The sequence below is a fragment of the Uranotaenia lowii genome, chromosome 1, assembly GCF_029784155.1.
Source record: "Uranotaenia lowii strain MFRU-FL chromosome 1, ASM2978415v1, whole genome shotgun sequence".
NCBI lineage: Eukaryota > Metazoa > Arthropoda > Insecta > Diptera > Culicidae > Uranotaenia > Uranotaenia lowii.
The window spans coordinates 125,813,157-125,836,090 of record NC_073691.1 but is presented as its reverse complement, the minus strand read 5'-3'; the positions used below and the strand labels follow the sequence as shown (position 1 = coordinate 125,836,090).

The 22,934-nt window shown below is 38.1% G+C and overlaps 1 protein-coding gene across 2 annotated transcripts in view; it reads left to right on the top strand.

Moving 5' to 3' along the window:
• LOC129739837 (protein Skeletor, isoforms B/C) overlaps positions 1–22,934 on the top strand; it is a 213,346-nt gene that overhangs the window by 140,776 nt on the left and 49,636 nt on the right. For both annotated transcript variants that reach the window (XM_055731366.1, XM_055731365.1), the window contains exon 4: positions 17,818–17,929. In XM_055731366.1, coding sequence (XP_055587341.1) covers positions 17,818–17,929 — 112 coding nt within the window. The remainder of the gene's footprint in view (positions 1–17,817; positions 17,930–22,934) is intronic.

Genomic DNA, 22,934 nt, shown 5'->3' with positions numbered 1-22,934 from the left:
GGGGCAAGATGAGCGTTTTCTGCCGTATAACCTAGCAGCGAATTCGACTCGATGAAGTCAACTGAATAATAGAGCAACAGCTTGACTAGTTTATATCTGACGAATTGGCCTATTGGTAAGGTGTCGGAGAGGTAATCAGTAGACTCGAGTTCGATTCCTGGTCAAGGTGATTTTAATTTTAATTTTTTTAAATCAATCATGAATGGTATGAGAAAAAAAAATCCCTCAAACAGGAATCGAACTCGAGCCTACTGATTACCTCACCGACACCTTAGCAATTGGCCAAATCGACAGATGAAACAAGTCAAGCTGTAGCTCTTTTATTCAGATGACTAAATCGAGTTGAATTCGCTGCTAGATTATACAGCAGAAAATGCTCATCTTGACCTGATTAAAAGTGCTCTGTTCGCCCCAGGTCAACAAATTTAAGTAAAAACGCGTTTTAAAATTGATTAAAGTTAAAAATCAAAATTTTTTTGATGGTGAAAATTGAGAAACAATGTGTAAATCATTTTGCAGTGCGTACATTTCAGATCAAGATGATTTAAAGGTCATAAAAGCTTATTTTAATTATAATATTTTCGTCACTTGAGAACCTAGCTGGTTATTATTTAATATTTATGAAAAGATGATGAGGATATTTCTTTTTTGGTGAAAAATTAATACTATAGGTAGTACGAAACAAATCCTCATAAAAAATTGTTTAAGAAAACACGTACTTTTGTAGAAAAAAGGAGTGCTTATTATGCCCTGGGTGCTCGTTATGCCCTTATCTCCCCTATCATAATTAAAACTATGCTTAGGCAAAAGAACTTTATCTTGTCAAATTTTAAGTGAGTCGTTTTTTTTTTGTTTAGCAATAATAATTTATTTGGATGCACTTAAATAAAGATACCAGTCACCAAACTTCAAAAAGTCTCATATCGACAGTCAAGAGCGGATTAGAGTTAATGTTGCGCGAGCGAACGGCAGACAGAAGAAGTAATTTCTGGTTTGATAACACAATCTTTTATTTGCTATTTAGTTGTTTTTAAATCACTTTGAGGAAGACAAATAAAACCTCACCCAGGCCAAGTGATTTTAATTTGTGTGTACGTTTGTGTTCGGGTATCGTTCGAATTCGTTTTTATGTTTAGAACAATGTTTATACTTGGGTCTAGCCAAGGTTCCGACTTTCACAGTAAGTAGGCGAGGAGTGAGCGGGGCTCTCAATGAAATTGTTTATTTTTTGCTCAGCTTTTCTGTGCTTTGTTGGTAAACAAACTTCATGAGTTCCGCATAGTTGCATAGCCGAAATAGCCAAAATGGCTGAATCGGGAATTCGATATTCGGTAACACCTTCTGTATATTTACACACTAGACTGCCCCAAATGACCCGACTTTTGAAAAAGTTATACGCTGCAGGCTAAAATTGATCCTGGGCATAGTACAAGATCTCATGCCAAATTTGGGCCAGATCGCACCACGGGAAGGGGTCGCTCAACGAGCCTGAAGTTTGTATGGGATTTTGAGACATTTTGTTCGAGAGGAACATGAAAAACCAGTTTTTCGTCAATAGCTTTTGTCTCCTTCGACCGATGAGTTTGGATGATATTCACTAGAAAGTTCGGAAAGAAGTAAGGGCGGAAAAATGCTTGACAATCAAAAAAATATTGCATAACCACAGGGGCTTAGGAACATGACTGGACGATTTGTGATGCCAATAAAAAGATAAATTTTCAAAAACAGGTCCATTTACAGTCTTTTCGCATTTTTCTATAATTTTAGTTGTAGTTAAAATCAAGTACTTTATTTGGTTTAGAGTGTTTTTATATTACAAAAAATAATGAGGTAGACACGTGAAGTTATTCAAAGTCTTTTTTATTCATAGAGTAATTAACAAAGTTCAAATTTTATGCACAACATTTCAGATCAAATTTTTTTTTTTTGGAGATTTGATTTTTTTTTTTTTTTGATGTGCCTCAACTACCTTTAACAAAAATTGCAGTTGTTCTTCATTTTTGGTTATTTTACCATTAAATTCCGAAATCAATGCAACACCTCTTTCGCCACAGTCGTTCACTACGGTTACCATCTTTAAAATCTCTCTGGTTTTCACATAGTATCGGTTTTGATTCCATTTGTTGGGATTTTTTTTTTAGTCTTTTGATAAACCAGTGGTTCCAAAAAAACTGTTCGTGTTCCTATGAACGAAACTTGCAAGTTTGAAATCTTTGAGCAGATCAAAATTCTCGATTTAGGCTTTGAGGCTTCCATTCTCATGTGTTACATTTTGTTTAAGTGCTTCAACCATATTTTGTTTTTCTTCCAAGGAAACATTTTTGTCTAAACAAGCCAGAGCAACTAATTTCGCACCTTCCCGTGGTCCGATCTGGCCCAAACTTGGCATGAGATCTTGTACTAGGCCCAGGATCAATTTTAGCCTGCAGCGTATAACATTATACAGGTTTTAAATTTCCCATACAAATTTGGGGTAGTCTAATACACACCTTGGGTCTAGCATCCTTCTATTGTCACTGTGTATGTCTTAGCAAGTTGCAACTATCCGAACTTTCCGTAACTGTAAAATATTTAACCTGTTATGGTAAGTTTAGCATGTTTTATCTCTGTTATTAACCAGCTAAATTAGCATATAATTCTTAATTTTAAACGACAATTCAATAACACATATTATCTGAAGCTATTTGATCTAGATTTTGAGTAATTTTAGGGTAATTATTCCCTCATTTCGATCATAATCCGATAACAATTTAACCTGTGCAGTAGACTGCCCCAAAAGACCCGACTTTTGAAAAAGTTATACGCTACAGGCTAAAATTGATCCTGGGCCTAGTACAAGATCTCATGCCAAATTTGGGCCAGATCAGACCACGGGAAGAGGTCGCTCAACGAGCCTGAAGTTTGTATGGGATTTTGAGACATTTTGTTCGGGAGAAACATGGAAATCCAGTTTTTCATCAATTACTTTAGTTCCCTTCGGCCGAATTCTTTCAAAAACGGGTTTTCTTAAAGCCTAAACTATGACAAATATTTCATCCGAAGACTGCATATCGATAAGAGTTAAGATAAAAAAGTTATAAAGCTTCAAAAATGGGGTTTGAAAGAATTCGGCCGACGAGAACCAAAGTTATTGATGAAAAACTGGATTTTCATGTTTCTCCCGAACAAAATGTCTTAAAATCCCATACAATCTTCAGGCTCGTTGAGCGACCCCTTCCCGTGGTCCGATCTGGCTCAAATTTGGCATGAGATCTTGTACTAGGCCTAGCATCAATTTTAGCCTGCAGCGCACAACATTTCACAGGTTTTGAATTTCCCATACAAATTTGAAGCAGTCTACTGTGCAGTCTATACTCACTGGTTTTACGGAATCTTTTTTTAATTTCCAATGATTTTTCGCGTAATGCTGTTTTGTTTTTCTTCCTTTTTATGCGCTTTTCTCACGGATAACCGGACCCCCTTCCCCCTCGCCATCCTCCTGTCAAGCATCGCCTAAATCCTTGTTTGGCATCAAATTTGAAATCTTTGCTTGTGCATAGTCATACACAGACTTTTTCAAATTACCCTGATTGTTTAACCTCAACACCTGGCATCCCTAATAATGAGTGGAAAGTTTTTGTTTTTGGGGAGGTGCGTCACTATGCATTGTCGTGACATTAGTCTATAATATTTTTCAATTTTTATAAACACATTTTGGCCTCTATTATTTTTACGTCACAACTTAACTAAATCTGTAAAATTCCATAAGATTGTTTTATGTACCTATCAGATAAAAAAAATAGCAAATGGCATCGTTATGCAAATACTGAAATGCACCTAAAATAATAGAAAAAAATAAAGCATCAAAATTCCTTCAAACGCTAAAATGCCCGTGGAAATGCCAAAGCGACAAACAATATACCTACAAAACTCCGATATAGAAAAATAAACTCAATCCATTCAGTAGCTGATAAAAGTGATGCATTCTCGAGCTACCACACCGCCACAGCCGCTAGGATGAATGAATCGGAACATCCGGACATGGCCGGGTAGAAAGGGGTAAAAACCAATTGTCTAAAAAGCATATTCTGCCAACTCTGTCTCGAAACACCGTGTGGGGTTTGATTCAATATCATTTGAAGATGATGGTTGGAAGCTATAGCAGTAAAAGAAATAGTGAAATGCTTTGGGGTGGAATAATATCCCCGTTGTGTGGATGTACGGTTGTGAGACTTAGTAGCAAATATGATTCGAATTTTTCGAGGCATTGCCTTTCAAAGATAGGGTAGATGAACTTGATTGGAACAGGCCGAAAACTGATCTTGAGTGGAACAATTTACCTTTTCTAAAAAGTGGCCGCTCAGTTTTGCCACGCGTTGTAAATCTTAAGCTCTCTCACGCTCCGAGATTTTTTTTTTTTGGCGACATGTTAAAAAAGGTTGCAAAATTTTCAAACGCGTTTTTCTCGAAATGTCATTAATGAACATAATCCTTTTCACATATTGGTACTGACTGCTGTTTTTGAGTCTCCCACTGGGATTTCCCGGAATTTTTCGTGATTCTGCCCAAAAAGTTTTTTCAATGACCTTCTGTATTGGACGATATCTCAAAAACCACTTGACAGAACGTAAGAAAAACACATGTTAACATTAAACTTGCCCTTTGCGCCGGAGAATTGACGCGGGACCATTAAGTAAGCAAGTAAGTAAGTAAACATTAAACTGGGAGGTAGCTTCACTGAAAATGCATGTTTTTCGAATACACTCCTTAGCTCTAGAGTAAGGTTGCCATATTGCCCGGATATTTCATACAAAATTTAGGAACAGTCCGGCCCGGCCCGGTTGCCTGGATTTCCTCGAAAAATTCCCGGATTTTGTTCGGATTTATTCACTTTATTTAGCAAATCCACAAAAAAAAAAACAAATTGTGCCGAAAATTTTTTCTGTTATTTATGCCTCCAAAACGAAATTTTTTGAGCATGTTTTATAAAAATAACCATAAAAGCTTTTCTGTAAGACTAAAATACGTTTAAAAATATGTCGATGAGTTTTGATGAAAAACTTTTTTTTTCTATTTTTTTACTTAATTTTTGTTGAGTTTTTTCTGGGTTTTGTCAAAATTTGCCTGGATATTGCCCGGATTTTTGGTCGTCAATTTTGAAATCTAATTCTAATTCTAATTTGATTTGTTTCACTAAAGATCATTTACCCTACCAGTTTGCGAATTAAAAAAACACATTTATTAAAAGCAACCAGATACAGAGGTTTTTAAAAGCAATCAATAGAATGGAGATTTTTTTATGTATTTCTTTGGGTGACCTTCTCAAAGTCACTGGAATCGGTGACGGTGACGGCATTCCAGTTCATACATTTTTACGGCAATTTTCCTAAATAGAGCGTCGTTTTGCTCGGCACGCAATAGCAATGCTGCTTTCATCACACAGTCTATGACTGCTAGCAGTAGCGCCCTAATCGATCATTATTTAATGAAGTGTAATCTCTGAGATATAGATACTTTGGTTCGTTCCGCTTGTTTTCCGGCACTGATTAAGAATGTTCTGAGCAGGGGAGGGAAACGTTGCAGAAAAAAATGATCCGACGGGAAAATCCCTCTTGGAGGAAGCTCAATGTTTCCGTGATGCGGTTTATGAATTTTGTTTATTTTTTTGCTTTGACAGAAGTATTTGATTTCAAAATATTGGTAGGAAAATACGCTTAAAAATAAGGTCGTGAGCGTTTTGAAATAGAATTATTTATTTCAAGAAAAAAAAATGTCAAACTAACGTCAACTGACAAATTTTCATGATTTCTTCACTTTAATTCCAATTTTGAAATATTTGCGCAGTTTTACGTGTAAATTCTGTAGTAATAATTTAATAATATAGTACTCCTTAATAAAATTTATTCTTAAAAAAGTCTGTCACGTTTTAGTTCTTATGTTGCTTTCAATATCGAAATCTAACAACCATAGACTAGACGGTGATGTTATTTGATTCCAAACTATTTGCGATTATTTTATTTGAATCCCAGGCTCGCGTTACAGATTCCCAAATAGGTACCTAAGCACTTGGATTTCCCGTTAGCTCGAGGCGAGGAGGCATCAAACCATAACAAAAGCGTGAAGAGAATTCGAGTTTATTCCCCTGGTTGCCATTCGTGATTTCAAGGAAAACTGTTGCTTGTTCAAGCAAAATCATTCCACTAATACTAGTCCCTTCGGGGTAGTTTACGGCTTTGCACTCCTTGCCTCGAGCTGAGGATGTTTTTATTTTCCTTTGAAAGTAGGGGGTGGTTTATTCCGAGTCAAATGTCATGGAACGGCTATGTTTTGTGGTAAGCGGTGAGGTTCAAATAATAATGTGGGGTAATGAACTTTTCGAGCATCAGGTTTTTCTTCGTCACTGTATTACATATCAGATTCATGTATAGAACCCGTTCGATTTTGGAAACATTCTAGTTTGGCAACATTCGATTTTGGCAATATAAAATTTACGGGCGTGTTGCCAAAATCGAACGGAGTTTGTATTTTTAACATGTAGGGTTAAGTGGGGTAATTATTAACACTTCGCAATTCCGAGCAAACGTCGTGAGCGCCGTTATGGTCCAAACACTGACTTGGATTCTCAATGGAAGATTCTTAATGAAAAAAGGGTTTGTGGCGTACTTTACCGCCGATCCCTTCTTGCGTCATCGCATCGAACCTTCCAGAACATTCCACATCCAGAACGAACGACGTTTGCGCCAGCCAATCAGCGACACGTCAATTGCGTCAGCCAATCAGCGACACGCAATAGCAGGTAGCAGCAATTACCGGCGACAGACAATAGCCGGCTACCAACAACAGCAACAGCAGACGACAGTCGACAGCGAAAGCAGACAATAGCGAACAACAATAGCAATAACATACAACCAACTGCATGTACAATAGCATACACGACACATTCGATATCTTACACACACATACACACCAAACAGTATAAAAAGCCAATGTTGTACATAGAAAATGAGTTTTCGGGATGAATCATCCAAACGGATGAAAATCCTTGCAAAAAAAAAATAGAAAACGAGTATTAATAAAGTTTACGTCAAACAGTGAACACGCGTTTCTTAATCGATATCCGATAATTTGGACCCCCAAAGGTTCATACACAAAAAAACACAACTCGAACAATTTTCAAATGATTTTCATAAAATTCGGTTAACAAGAATGATTTGACATAAGCTGTTTATTGATTATGCAGAATGACTTTTCTCGCATTAAATACGGGTGACTCCCTTACCAAATTCAAAACAAAAATCAACACTTTTAAAATTTTCATGTAAAATTTTTGAAATTTCATACACAAGCAAGTTTTGACATGGTTATATTATTTACTTAACCTAGTGGTTCATGCCATTTTTAAGACCAACGGCACACAATCAACGTTGAATATAACATATCTCGAACCATTGTTAAGTGATTTGAATTTGAAGAATTTTTTTTAATGAATGACCTCACTTTCGATGGAGAGACGAACCAGCCAAAAACTGAAAGTCTCTCTAATAAAGACAAAAAAAACCTCACTGTCGTGATTTCACGGTGCTTATGAATCTCAATTCAGAGATTTATTCAAACACGTTTGTCACTCACAAGAATAGATCAATGACCAACCCCCTGGAAACTTGACAGTACAGGCTAGTTTGTGTGCCTGTTCCAAAATCGCAGATGTCGCTGGTGTACTGCTTGTTTACATGCTTTTTGAGTCGTGCATAAAAAAAAATATCATCAAAATTATCAATCTCATTCAATTTTCTATCAATTTACTCTTTGAATAAGAATACTCATTCCAAAAAACGGGAAATTTTGTTGTTGCTATAATTCGATTGTTTTGTCCTTCTGAAATGAAATGTCCATATGCATCACATTTTATGAAAATCAATTGAAGGTTATTGCGGTTATTTGGTACTTTACGTTTATTGTATACGATAGTTCCCTCTGACTTTGTTTTGTTTGGCCTGCCTAGTGTTGCCAAAATATCAAACAATTCGATTGAAATTTAATTTATTCTGCATATTGTGCATCCAATCCGAAAATATTTTTCACAAAAACCTTCTCAAACTGTGCTTTTCTGTCGATCTGTTTTTGTTCACCAGAGCCAGAACAATCCGAAACGATTCTTACCAACAGCTTTTTCAATCTGCGCTTTTCTTGTCACTTTGTTTCTGTTTACAAGAGCCGAAATAATTCCATAGTGTTCTTAGAAACACCCTTTCCAACTAAAATTAAAAATTAAAAATCTGCGCTTCCTATGCCAATCCCTCTTTTTCAACCGGAAGGTCAAATCAAAACCAACAATCAGCAGTAGCAGCCTCAAAAATTTGCACTTCCTAACCAAATCCGTATTTTTCCACCGGATGGACAAATCAAAGCAAACAATCAGCCACAACAACCAAGAAAATCTGCGCTTCTAAAGCCATTCCGTCTTTATCTACCTGAAGGCCAAATTAAAGCAAACAATCAGCAGCAGCAGCCTCAAAAATTTGCGCTTCTTTAGCCAATTCCGCTTTTCTTTTTTTTTTCACCGGAAGGCCAAACCAAACCGAACAATCAGCAGCAGCAGCTTGTTGCGTTGCAACTTATTTTTATATTTGAATTCTTTTTACTGGCAATCTCAAGTTTAATATCTCTAGGTAGCGAATAATGAACCGGCCCTGTTGAAGCGGATTGAACTTCACGATCCGACGTCAAGAGGGCTACCAGAAGGAAAATGGCTTGTCGGTGTAGCGTCCATACAACCGCTGAGAAGAAATGCTGGAATTTCGCGCGCGATCTACTAGCAAAAACCCGAAGCAAACCTCATAGGGGGATGCGATCGGGAAGCCTTCTTGCTAGCGGGGGAACTGAAAACCGGTCGCTTAATATTCGAGACACTGATTGGAAAAGTCGCTCAGAAATCGGAAAATTCGTAGTCCGTAGTCGTTGGAATATAGAATCGGAAATCTAATAATTGCTGAAGCTGGTAGTCTCCGACACGTTATTGTTGTGCATTCGGTTCGGTTAACGGAATTTCGGGTAGCGGAAGTGCCTACTGGTTGTTGAACCTGGTCCTTGGAGGCCAATTGAAGGTCTGCGCTAAGACGCTTGACGGAAGTGATTGGCGCGTCGTCGGTAAGTTTATTTTACTTCTAAAATTTGTTCGCTATACTTCCGATATTTCCCTTGAGATTGCCTAGTTTCAACAAACGAGATCCGCGCAAATTTAAATTGTCCCCCCCCCCCCTGGGGTAAGAGTCCGGGCTAACTGATTGATGACCGTTGGCACATCTACTCTTAGTGGATGGCGCTTAAGTGCCGACGGTATAGTTTGCGCCTTTTAATCTCGCAAGATAATTTCCGATCCGTAGCAATGGCGCCCAAATTGATGGCTTAATTGTTTATTGAAGTTTTCATTAAATAGATCGTTATATTCAAAATTAAAATCAATCGCATTTCTATTTGAAATTCAAACGTTGATTATCGTGTGAAGGGTAACATAATTAACATAGGTTTGCAATTAAAAAAAAAAGTTATCGTACCACTCTTTCTCGCTAGTGCAAAGTAATGCTTTTGGGAGAACTACCAAATGTGCTATAATTGAGTACCCAGTACAAATCTTTTGAGCAAGGAGGAGGTCGATCGATGAGTGATCGAGATTCAACAATAGTTGCTAGTAGTCATCATCCGAACAACAATCTATCGTGTTTCCTCCTATCGGGTAGTTTTTTTTTGCGCCGCGTTAAGTGTTCACTTTGAAAAAAAAAACTCCGTGAACTAAAAGTTTTTTTTTAGTAAAAAGGTTAAAATTGTGCAAAAATTGGAAACGAAAGAACTGAAAGGTTCTTTCAAAAGCTTGTTCGTTAGAAGTTTCGTTAGCTATGCTAAGAATAAGGATAAAAAGAAAACTCCAAGGTCTCTATTGTGTGCGGTTTTAAGCTGAGCTTCGTATTCGTTGGTGAGTTTTCTTATTTTAGCACTTGTTTTATTCCTTATCCACTCTCCCCAGTTTAGTTTAAAACAACTTTGTCGATTTTCGATAGTAAATTTCAAATGGTTAAAAATAATTTTTTTTTTCATTTGGTTCGACTGCTGATTCAAACTGTTGGAAATCGAGTTGCCGTTGTGCGAAAGTGCGGTTGCATTTTTTTTAACTGCGAGGCATTGCGAGTAAGCATTATCGGATTCGTCTCAAATTAGGGTGGTTCATTTAAGTTCGGTAATATTTTTTTTGGTTATTTGATTTTAATACTATAATTTTTTTTTCTAAATTGGCTATTGGAAAAAAAATAAAAGCTTCTGGAAGAAGTTAATTCTCTGAACTGTTGGCTCTAAGAAGAATTTGATTAACATTTCAGTTACAAAGTTGGAGTGGAAGTGGGAGAAACAAATATTTGTGGGAATCTAATAGTTGTTTTATTGCCCATACATTTTGGTTTCTTTTATTTGCAACAGCGTAAGATCGTCAAAACCATTTTTCATTTTTTTTTTTACTAATAAAAGTTGATCGTATTCAGTTTTATTCTTCAGGTTCGAAGAGGAGGTTTTGTGATTCTGGTAACATGAATAAGATGGATATTAAACATCTTTTTGAAGAGCAGCTCAACTATGAGTGTTCTATACGATCGATCTCTAACACCTTGAACAGGGGATTAAGGGAACGGATTTTGGAAGAAACGATTATGAAAGAAAGTTTGGGGCAAATCAATTGCCCAAATTTGGATGCTTTAGTCGATTTACAGTTAGAGATAAAAACAATTCTACAGTACATCGAAAAACTATATCCAAGATTGGAAGAAGCTATGGAAACCAAGAAGTTTGAAGAGGTTTCTCCTTATTATTCTCAGTTGGTTCATTTAAATGACAGGGGAGTTAGGTTACCTGAACTTGATAGTGATATAAAAACCTCGCGCGAAATTATCATTATACAAACGAGGTCCATCATCGAGCAAATTGTTGAAAACTTCCCGGATTCTTTCTCAGATAACGCGACCATATCAAATCCAACTCCAGCTAAAGCAAAGTCAAAATCGAGAATTACATTTCAAGACGATGATATCAATCGAACTATAAGCGATATCACAAACAGAATCGATAAGCTTTCTAGGAATTGTTCCGAAAACGTTACTATTTTTGATGGCATTCGGATAGATTCGGACGAAGAGCTGCCGCCGTATGAGTTTCCTGCTACACCGCGAGTCAGTAGGACCGGAACCGTGCCCAAAGCTAATCGGAACCTTCTTGCCCCTCCTCAACGACAAAACCCTTTTTACTCGCGCCCGAATTCTACTACTTTCGATCAATTTTACCCCGATCCCGCAGTTCGCGTTTCTGACAACGTTGAAAATCGTCACGAGGTACTTAGCGCGCAGGTTGGTGTTTTACAATCAATGCTACATCAAATAGAAGAATCGGTTAACTCTCGGAACCAGCAATACGTAGATCTATTAGCAAGTCGTAGCACCCCTTCGCCAAGTTATGGTAGGCCGAAATCGAAACCGATCCACCAGTGGAAGATTAGCTTTAGTAATGATAGTGGTATAAGTCCTAATGAGTTTTTGGATACAGTTTCGTTGTACAAGAGGGCTGAGCATGTGTCAGATGGAGATATGTTATCTGCGATAGTGCATCTTTTAACCGGAACTGCTTTGCGATGGTATAGGGAAAAGTATTTGTCATTTTTGTCTTGGGATGATTTCCAAAGAAAATTTCGTGAACAATTTTTGCCGCCTCATTACGATGAATTGCTTATGGAGGAAATCGAATCAAGAATACAGGGAGAAGAAGAATCTTTTACCTCCTACTTTTCAGCCATGGGTATTTTGTTTCGCTGGATAAGATATCCTTTAACAGATGGGCAAAAGCTCTACTACCTTCGTAAAAATCTTAGCACCTTTTACTTAGAGAAAGTTGCCGCTCATGACCCCAAGTCTAGCGATGAGCTGGTTTCAATTTGTAAGAAAATCGAATCAGCTAAATTTTTACTCGATCGAAGGCGGTATTCGTGTAAACTTCCGCGCTATTTCATGTTGGAACCTTCTCTGTCCACCCCAGATCGTCTTAAAAATGTCCACCAAATAGAATCTAGACCATTTTATGGAGATGGTCACCAATTTTTAGAAGAACCCGAAGATTATTCGCAGACATGCCCCGAAGCAGAAGAGGATGGACAAGAACGTGAGCTTCGAAATGTTGCCGCTTTAGCGGCAGATTCTAGGGAAGTAAAGCGGAAGTGTTGGAATTGCTCTTCAGAGGAGCACTTCTTTTATTCTTGTCCCAAACCTAGGGGTGAAATGATTTGCTACAAATGCGGACACCGCGGAGTAACTTCGGCCAACTGTCCGAATAAAAAGAATCATGCTATGGGAAAAGGTCAAGCGAGCTCGAAAAATTAGAAGAGGGTTCGAGCTTTGCGAAACGAGATTTGCCTCTTCATAATAACCATTTGTCAGTAGAAATAAATTCGTTAGTTTGCTATGTAGAAAATGATAACCGTCCGCATCTGAAAGTTGATATTCTGGGTAGAGAGTTCGTTGGGTTGTTAGATTCTGGTGCGATGTGTAGCATTTTGGGGAAACAAGGAATTTCACGAATTACAAAACTGAAATTAGATAGACATTCCACTCATCAGCTGATTTCAACGGCGGATGGCTCATCTCATGTTGCTGTAGAATATATTGACATTCCATACAATGTTCAAGGTAAAATTAGAGTTCTACCAACATTACTTCTTCCCACCATTCAAAAGTCCTTGATCTTGGGAAGTGATTTCTGGAAAGCATTTAAAATCATTCCTCAGTTTGTGAAACCTGACAAGAACGTTTCTGTGGTTTTAGTCGATTCACTAGTTGATGAACAGAAGATGATTAAGCGTAGTCAAGTTGAACAAGACTCACTGACTACAGTGGTGGAACAATTTTCGTATACTTCTGAACAAAATTTAGGAAGAACCTCTATCATGGAGCATGAAATAGATACGGAAGATGCAAAACCCATCAAGCAAAGGTATTACCCTATATCTAAGTTCCGCCTTGATCAAGTGCATGCTGAGTTGGATAGGATGTTAGCCCTCGATGTTGTTGAGCCTTCAAAAAGTTCTTGGAATAATCCATTAGTTTGTGTAGCGAAGAAAAATGGAAGAGTACGTTTGTGTTTGGATGCTCGAAAACTCAACGAAGTAACTCGCAAAGATGCTTATCCTTTACCGTTTATAGAAGACATTTTAAGTAAAATAGAGGGAACTGCTTACCTTTCAACAATTGATCTGAGTGATAGTTTTTGGCAAATTCCCTTGAAGAAATCGGACAAATGCAAAACAGCTTTCACAGTTCCCGGTCGAGGTCTTTACCATTTCAAGGTCATGCCGTTTGGATTGACTAATGCTCCTGCTACCCTAAGTAGGGTGGTTTCCCGAGTGTTAGGTGTGGATCTGCAACCAAAAGTATGGAATTTTTTAGACGACGTGTTGATTGCTACTGCTAATTTTCAAGACCATTTGCACATGTTAAAAGAGGTGTCCCATCGGTTGTCTTGCGCGGGAATTACAGTTAATAAAGCGAAATCCTTCTTTTGTGTACCATCCGTGCAGTACTTGGGATATGTTTTGGACAAGGAGGGAATTCGTACTGATCCAGGAAAAGTTTCTGCTATAGTAAACTATCCCATTCCAAGATCGTGTACAGAGGTTCGTAGATTTTTAGGGATGGCGGGATATTATCGGCGGTTCATCCCACAGTATTCAAAGGTAGCTGCCGCTTTGACCGATGTCACAAAGAAAGGTGAAACCTTTTACATGACGGAGGAAGCAAAACAATCTTTTTATGAGCTGAAGTCAGCTCTTGTGTCTGCAGCTGTTCTTTCTGTGCCTGATTATAGTAAACCTTTCAGGATAGAATGCGATGCAAGTGGGAATGCTATTGGTGCGGTTCTTTGTCAAGGTAATAGCGTTTATGAGTAAAAAGCTGGTAGGTGCTCAGAAAAATTATCATGTGTCTGAAAAAGAATGCTTAGCCGTGGTGAAGGCCATTGAACATTTCAGACATTATGTAGAAGGTTCGCATTTCATCGTTTATACGGATCATCAAGCGTTGACTTGTTTGAAGAGTCTGAAGGACCCGTATGGGCGCCTGGCGCGCTGGGCCATGAAGCTCGGCTCTTATGATTTTGATGTTGTATACAAAAAGGGGGCTATAAATACAGTTCCGGATGCTTTATCGAGGATTCCAGATGCTGATGTAGTTGTTTCGAGCTTGCAGTGTCCAGATAAATGGTATTCAAAAATGATTAGAAACGTTTCTGAGAATCCCAAAGATTTTCCTTTGTTTCGAGTAGTTAGAGGTAGTCTTCAGTATTTTGATGAAACTAAAACTCCAGATTCAGCATTAGCATGGAAAAAAGTCGTTCCTGAATTTGAGAGGGTTGATATTATCCGGTTTTGTCACGATAGTCCACAAGGATGTCATTCAGGTATCAACAAAACAGCCAAGCGAGTCTGGCAGCAATACTATTGGCCGGGAGTATTACGAGACGTTCATCGGTATGTGGGAAGTTGTGAAGTCTGCAAGCGCTCTAAGCCTACTAATCGCTGTGAGGTAGCTCCAATGGGAGCCCAGAAACCGGGCGACTACCCTTTTCAAGTTGTATCCATGGATTTTGTGACACATTTTCCCAGGTCTAAAAAGGGAAATTCTGTTTTGTTGGTTGCTACAGATTGGTTTTCGAAATGGGTGATTGCAAAGCCCTATCGAGCAGCAAATAGTGAGGCGTTGGTTCAATTTTTCAGGGAAGAGATTCAGTGCAGGTTTGGAGTTCCGGAAATAGTAGTGACGGACAATGGTAAACAGTTTATTTCCCAAAATTTCACCAAGTTGTTGAGCGATCTTAAGGTTAAGCACTGGAAGAACTCATATTACCATCCACAAGCCAATCCCACCGAACAAACTAATCGTATTATCGGGACTTCTATCCGTTGTTATTTGGGAAGTGACCAAAGGGAGTGGGACAAATTAATTCCGGAAATTGTGTGTTCAATTAATACTTCAGTTCATGATTCTACCAAATATACACCCTTCTATTTGAACTACGGTAAAGAAATGCGTTCTTCTGAAATGCCTTCGATATCTGATAACATCGATAGAACCCGAGCGTTGGTAAAGTTGAAACAAGTTCGGGAAATTGTTAAGGAAAACATTAAAAAGGCATACGAGAATTCAAAGGCTCGATATGACCTTCGTACACGCCCGATACAGTATTCTGTGGGAGACACAATTTGGAGGAAAAGTTTCACTCTGTCTGACGCTTCGAAGAACTATTGCGCCAAGTTGGGGCCTTTGTTTATCAAATGCATCGTTCGGAAAAAGCAAGGTTCTAACACATACCTCCTAGAGGACGTTGAAACCGGAAGAATAGGCTCATATAGCACGGAGTTCATGAAAAAGCACTGATGAACTGCAGTATAGAAGTTGTTAGCTCGTTCTTTTCCGTTTTCTTTTGTGTTTTCTTCTGCTTTTCATTTAATTCAAACCCAATTATTTGAGTCCGTGTGTGTGTCACCCCCTCCGGAATGAAGCTGAGGATGTTGGGGGAAGTATTCCTATGCTTGCAAGACTCAATCACCGCCTCGACTTCGGACTTAAATTCTGGAGCAAGGGAGCCACGGCCATGCAATAGTTTCAAGGGTGACAATTTTAATTGCGCTTTTAAAACTTAAGTGTGATACAATAATTTTGGTTGGGTTAAATCGAATGGTAGAACCAAAATACTAGAGGAACTTGGAAGATTAGGAATTCTAGATAGCTATTCAATCATTTAGAGCTCTTTGGGGCTCGTGTGTGTGTAACCCCTTCCGGAATCAAGCTGAGGATGTTGGGGGAAGTATTCCTATGCTTGCAAGACTCAATCACCGCCTCGACTTCGGTCTTCGAATCTGGAACAAGGGAGCCACGGTCATACAAGCGTTCCAGAGATTGGATTCATCTGACCTCGGGAACATCGGTATATAACCGAAGATTTTTAAATGTTTGAACGACTACCTAGCTGATGCCTAAATTTGTTTTAAACTTTAGCTTTGTATTTTTAAAATAGGTGGTAGTTTTTTTTTTTGGTTGCTTATTATTTTTGTTTAATTTCTAATTACCTAGATTTGAATGAACTAATAGAGTATAAGTAGAATAATTTTCATAATCATCATGCCATTAAAATTCAGCGTCTTCCAAATTCAACTTTTTCGCTGGAGACCCGAGTCGACGACGTTGAAGGTCAGTAACTCCTCGGTTTACCGATGGATGAAATAGAGACGGAGTGGTTTACCACGATGAACGTATATGACCCCGAATTGGTATGAATTGGAACTTGCTTAGTTCATCGGTAATTATTTTGTAGTAAATTTAAGCTTTAATTGAAACACTTTGAATTCTTGTTGAAATCCAATTAAGTTAATCAAGACCACACAGAAGTGGCAACTGAATTTTATGAGCAAGCGCACCGCGTTAACGATCGTATGTCATTTCTTTTAAGAGGGGGGTAGTGTTGCGTTGCAACTTATTTTTATATTTGAATTCTTTTTACTGGCAATCTCAAGTTTAATATCTCTAGGTAGCGAATAATGAACCGGCCCTGTTGAAGCGGATTGAACTTCACGATCCGACGTCAAGAGGGCTACCAGAAGGAAAATGGCTTGTCGGTGTAGCGTCCATACAACCGCTGAGAAGAAATGCTGGAATTTCGCGCGCGATCTACTAGCATTGTCTTGGCAAAAACCCGAAGCAAACCTCATAGGGGGATGCGATCGGGAAGCCTTCTTGCTAGCGGGGGAACTGAAAACCGGTCGCTTAATATTCGAGACACTGATTGGAAAAGTCGCTCAGAAATCGGAAAATTCGTAGTCCGTAGTCGTTGGAATATAGAATCGGAAATCTAATAATTGCTGAAGCTGGTAGTCTCCGACACGTTATTGTTGTGCATTCGGTTCGGTTAACGGAATTTCGGGTAGCGGAAGTGCCTACTGGTTGTTGAACCTGGTCCTTGGAGGCCAATTGAAGGTCTGCGCTAAGACGCTTGACGGAAGTGATTGGCGCGTCGTCGGTAAGTTTATTTTACTTCTAAAATTTGTTCGCTATACTTCCGATATTTCCCTTGAGATTGCCTAGTTTCAACAAACGAGATCCGCGCAAATTTAAATTGTCCCCCCCCTGGGGTAAGAGTCCGGGCTAACTGATTGATGACCGTTGGCACATCTACTCTTAGTGGATGGCGCTTAAGTGCCGACGGTATAGTTTGCGCCTTTTAATCTCGCAAGATAATTTCCGATCCGTAGCAAGCTTTTAAAATTTGTGCTTCCAAAGCCATTCCGTCTTTTTTTTTCACAAAAAGGCCAAATCAACACAGCAGCCTTAAAACTCTGCACTTCCAAAACCAATTCCGTCTTTTTTCCACCGGAAGACTAAATCAACACAAACAATCAGCAACAGCAGCCTTTAAAATCTGCACTTCCTAAGCAAATTCCGTCATATTCCGCCAGAAGGCCAAATCAAAGTAAACAGTTACAATTTCTGTGCATCCTGGCAAAATTTGATTTGTCTTGAATTGTTTATTGAATTTATGGACAATTAAAGTGTTATAAAGAAAATTTTTAATGAACGATAATCGAAGAATTTTTCTTCAGATTTTATGAAGCGTCATCTGGATAGTTGAGCGAAACTTTTATGACAAAATATAAACAGAGAGAAATTGCAGTTAAATAGTTGTCGTCTTCAAGGTAGCAATTTTGCTCTGACTTTCGAAGTCAAAATACAAATCCTAATAAACTTTTTTTTTTCTTCATTTCAGAGATCCACCAGCTCTCGGTCAGCACGAGAACTCAGATATCATCTTGAAGCTACCGATGGGCAAACGGATACGAGATATTCGCTGGCTATCGGTGTGGTGCCGGAGATTTACGGTAAGTGGCAATTTTGCAAATAATACTATAAAAAAAACTTTCATCTTCCTGTTACAATAACGAATATTTTCAAAGAAGTATTAAACCAATTAAACACAGATTTAAGGCGAATCATTTCAGCAGCATGGTTCTTATCGGGAACAACGACCATTGGGTCATTCCGCTCGATCCAGTCATTAGATATAAATCCGTGATTATGCCATTCAACACAAAATCTAACGGCCGACCAACGACGACGGTTAGCAACACAGGAAGAGCAGGAAGAAGATCGAAAAACACATAATCTAATAATCGCTCCTTTCATGTTGACAGCTTGAGAGCACGCGTCTGCCTGCCGTCCCACTGCGCTGTGTCTTCCGAACTTAGAGCTTTATGGGGATTCTTATCTAGGTTCGGTCCGGTTCGGAGTCTCATCCTTTATGTGTTTGTTGGGTTGTTGTAGAAATCAATCTTGAGCGGACGAAATAATGACTCCCGGGTTGAGCAGATTTTCTTTGTCCTACACCGGTTCACCGTAACGGGCTTAATCTGATCCAAATACTTCTGTTATATTTTTGGTCTGGGAGAAAAAAAAACCTTTTCTTCAATGGCATAAGCTTTTTTCGAATCAGTTCATGCAGGCATGCAAAGTGTGCTGTAACAAATTTGATGTCACATAAATATTATTTATGTACTTCCATCTAGGGTTAAAATGAAAAATGTTTGTTTTTTACAAATCTTCATGAATATTGAAGGTATTGTTTTCAATTTTTTTTTCACTTGATAGCTGGTGCATAACTTCACCTGTTACCTTAATAGTTACTTTTCAAAAATATCTAGTTTTGACACTAGAAGGACCGGCAAATTGAATATACCTATTCGGACCAATGACTGGTAAAGGCAATTTTTTTAAACATAATATTTTTAACTTTTTTCTTTTGATGTTGTTTTTTAGTAGGTTTTTGCTCGTTTGAAGTGTATTTCAAATCACGCTCTTAAACCACTGGGCTCGCTAAACATAGGAATTCTGTTTCTCAGTTTCTCATGTATAGTTAGCTAGTGCAGAGCAAAGGCGTTACAATTCATGGGAGCTTTCCATCAACATGCCCTCTAGCCTGAAATTTCAACACCTATCAAGCTTTCTTCTATTGGCGCACTAATGTCTGTCTATCCACCTTTCTTTTATATTCTATAAAAATAAAAATTTCTCTCTATAATTTCATGCCACCGAACATGCCATCTAAAATTTCGAACCATGAATATACGGAGATTAAAATCTTATAGCAAATCTTAACTATACAAATCTCGAAACCATGTCTCAATATGAACTTTGAATAAACGATTTTTATTTATAGTGCTTTTTTTTCATTTCTGAAAAAAAAAAATTTCAATCATACATTTATCTGATCTGAAGATGGTGACTCAACATCTAAGAATTTGGAGAACGGTTGCCATGGACCGAGCGAATTTTAGAAATTATGTGCATCAAGTTATGTCGTGCATCGGAAAACTGTTAAAATAAAAATAATGAATCAACATAGTTAAATTTACATGTTGACTTGTTATTCTTGAACAGTTTGTCAATTGGCCAATATTGCATTTCAAATACCTATCATATGTATCCGATTTGTAAGCAAATAGATTTAGGACAGAACAAGCAACCCTGACCACAATCATTGACCACAAAGTATACATTTCTCAAATCTTGATGAAATTTCGCCAAATTTAGACAGAAAGTTGTATTATAGCTGAGCAACAAACAAAACTAATAAAATTGGGAGCCAGGTGCTTGAAGCGCCACACAGCGGCAAATCCGTGAACTTTTTCCACAAATCTTTATAACCTCGCATAAAAAATCAACAATTTTCTAACGAATGATATGCTTCTGCTCACCATAAATCGACTTGTGCTCATTGTTTTGAATGTAGATTGTAGATTTGTAGAAATTCAAAATTCATTATTAATCGTATTTATTGCGAATTTTTAAACCGAAGTATTCAAAAGATATTCATCAAACAATTGAGTTTGGGTTGATGATTAATACGTCCAAGACGAAGTACATGCTGGCCTGCGGATCCGAGACCGACCGAACCCGCTTGTCCAGTAATAGCAAGGTCACGATCGACGGCGACGAGCTGGAGATAATCGAAGACTTTGTCTATCTTGGCTCACTGGTGACCGCAGCCAATGACACCAGCCGTTTGATCCGGAGGCGAATTATCAGCGGAAGTCGTGCCTACTATGGACTTCACAAGCAACTGCGGTCGAGAAGACTTAGCCCTCGCACGAAGTGTAACCTGTATATGACGCTCATTAGACCGGTTGTTCTCTACGGGCACGAGACATGGATATTGCTCGAAGAGGACCTGCGTACACTCGGAGTATTCGAGCGACGACTGTTAAGAACTATCTTTGGCGGCGTACAGGAGAACGGAGTGTGGAGGCGAAGGATGAACCACGAGCTCGCGCGACTCTACGGCGAACCCAGTATCCAGAAGGTGGTGAAGGCTGGCCGGATACGCTGGGCAGTTGCTGGGAATGTTGCCAAAATCGAACGGGGTCTGTACCCCAAAATATATACAGTAATGTACAATGCATACGTGTTTTATCATTGATCATTGGAACACCGCCTGTTCAATTTTAGAATAATTGTGTTCAACAATTGTAACAAAGGGCTTAAGTGATGGTTCTAACACATATTCCTGCGAAAAATACTTATCGATTCAAAGCAGTGAAATAGACTTAATCTACACTATTTCATTCCAAAAAATCTATCTATTTTCTATCGCAGATTGCACTAATGTTATTGCTTCCGTTTGAATTGTTCGACGTTTTACATTGATTATGTTAAACGTCTCATTATCAAAATGTTCGTCTAGAATTAGGGGAAAGGTTTCCTAAATGGGCCTATCGGGTTAAATGACCCTACGGCTGTTTGATGAAATGGCTGACTAGACAGCTTATCTGACCAATGCATTTTGAGGGTGATACGCTTAGAACATAAGGCAAGAAAGAATTTTAAGAATTTACTAACTCAACAAAATTTTAAAAATCATACAAGGTTTTGATACATTTTGATGTAATATTTCGACTTTTAAAAATTAAACGTGAAGAAGCTTAAAACAAAAACTAGGATGGTTTTTGTTTCTTACACAAATGAACTCAAGAAATCAAACATATTTCAGCTTTTGTGGAGGTTTAATATTGATTATATAGTGGAATAATAGAGTGTTTTTGTATGCCCCCATCATGTTTGTAAAATGCCTCCATCTTAAAATAACAGGTTAAATAGAATAAATAAATGATTTTAATTATTGAACCTTCAAATCTAAGCTCTGAATAACATCTTAAGAGAGAATTGAAGATCCAAAAACAGATTTGATAAAGTTTTTCTCATAGATGAACTGCCTCCATAGTATGGCAACCCTAACTTTTGTTTTATTCAATAAAATTATAATATACGTAGATTTTTATAAAACTTCAACTTTGTCGTACGGAAATTATTACTTTCTAACAGCTTCAATGCAATTACACGGAAATATTGCCCAAAAAAAACAGAAATTTTGTTCGAAACATAAATAGGCGCATTTAGCCCGCACGATTTGAGGTTCGGCATTTTAGACAACACTTATAATAAAATCGTTTTCTTGGATACAGAAGAAAATTTTGACATACAAATTACTCCAATGTATAGAAAACAGATGCCTGCACACGTGTATATATTTTTTGGACACATATTCGATGTGATATTTGACTAAATCAGTGTTCTGCTTAATAGGCGCATATAGCCCGCTCCTCCCCTAAGGCTGATTCTTTATTGGACTGAAGGGCTGAAGGGATTTATTGGACATATATAAAAAATCCTAAACCCGCGACATTCAATACCACTCAATTTGAAGCGATGGGTTCATACTTAAAGTTTCATTCGTGAAAAACCTGTAACTGCGGTTACACAATGGAATTTCTTTGATCTCAAAAGTATAATCCAAACACAGCATCTGACCACAAAACCGTACACAAATATTTCTTCGCATGAAAAGCAACAAGCACCACTACCGCACAAAACAAATAAAAGCAGGAAAAAATACAACATTACTAAATCCCAAATTTCACAGACAGAACATGGAGAGAAAGAATAAAAAGCAGTACAAAGTACACACCAAACTTCACCAATTCTCATTCCACGCTTGTGGGGGGTTGTCTAAATCTCTTTCCTCTCCCTACAAGTGCGGAAAATCTCTTCAACGATTCGGGCCCCAATGTTTGAGTTTCCGTGGAAATGGCGCCCGGCTCCCGAAAACACGTCCTCAGCCGACAGTATTTATCACGAAAATGGAGGGAAACTGGCTTCACACTCCGGAGTTCGACCGTTAGACTGGATCTGAAGCCAGAAGATGTCTCGGAGGGGAGGATGATAAAAGGGTAGTACCCTTGGCACATGCGCAACGTTGGGCCCCTTCCATCACCATCTGATGATACCCCAATTGCTGTGCAAATACATTGGTCCTTTTTACTTTTGTACTTTCGACTCTCTCCAGAGAAAGAGAACTGTTATCAGTGGGTAGTAGTTTTGAAAACGTCTTCGCTTCTAATTTAGAAGGGCTGCTGGTATTAAACGCACAATTGAAAATGATTGTTGCATCAAAAAAAAACTTTGAATTTTGAACTGATACTAATATATTTTGATCAGAACTGTACAGACTTTGTTCACCCCTACCGGAATTCAGATTGAAGAAATTCATAAATTTGTGGGTTAATGCAAACAAACAAATATTCGACATTTCAGCGGAATTCTAGAGATATTATCAACTAAAAAAAACGGTCACATACCATGTAGGATCTCAGTAAAAACTTCATTTTTCTTTGAAGAAATCTAATTTACTCGGACACATTTCACCGTAACGTGAAATCGCTTTTCCGGACTGTTCGAAACTGTTATCGTTCTAGAAGTCAACCAATATACTTAAAAATTTAAAAAAAATAGTAGCAATTGGTCGCAAATTGGGTTTCCTTCAAAATGGATGTA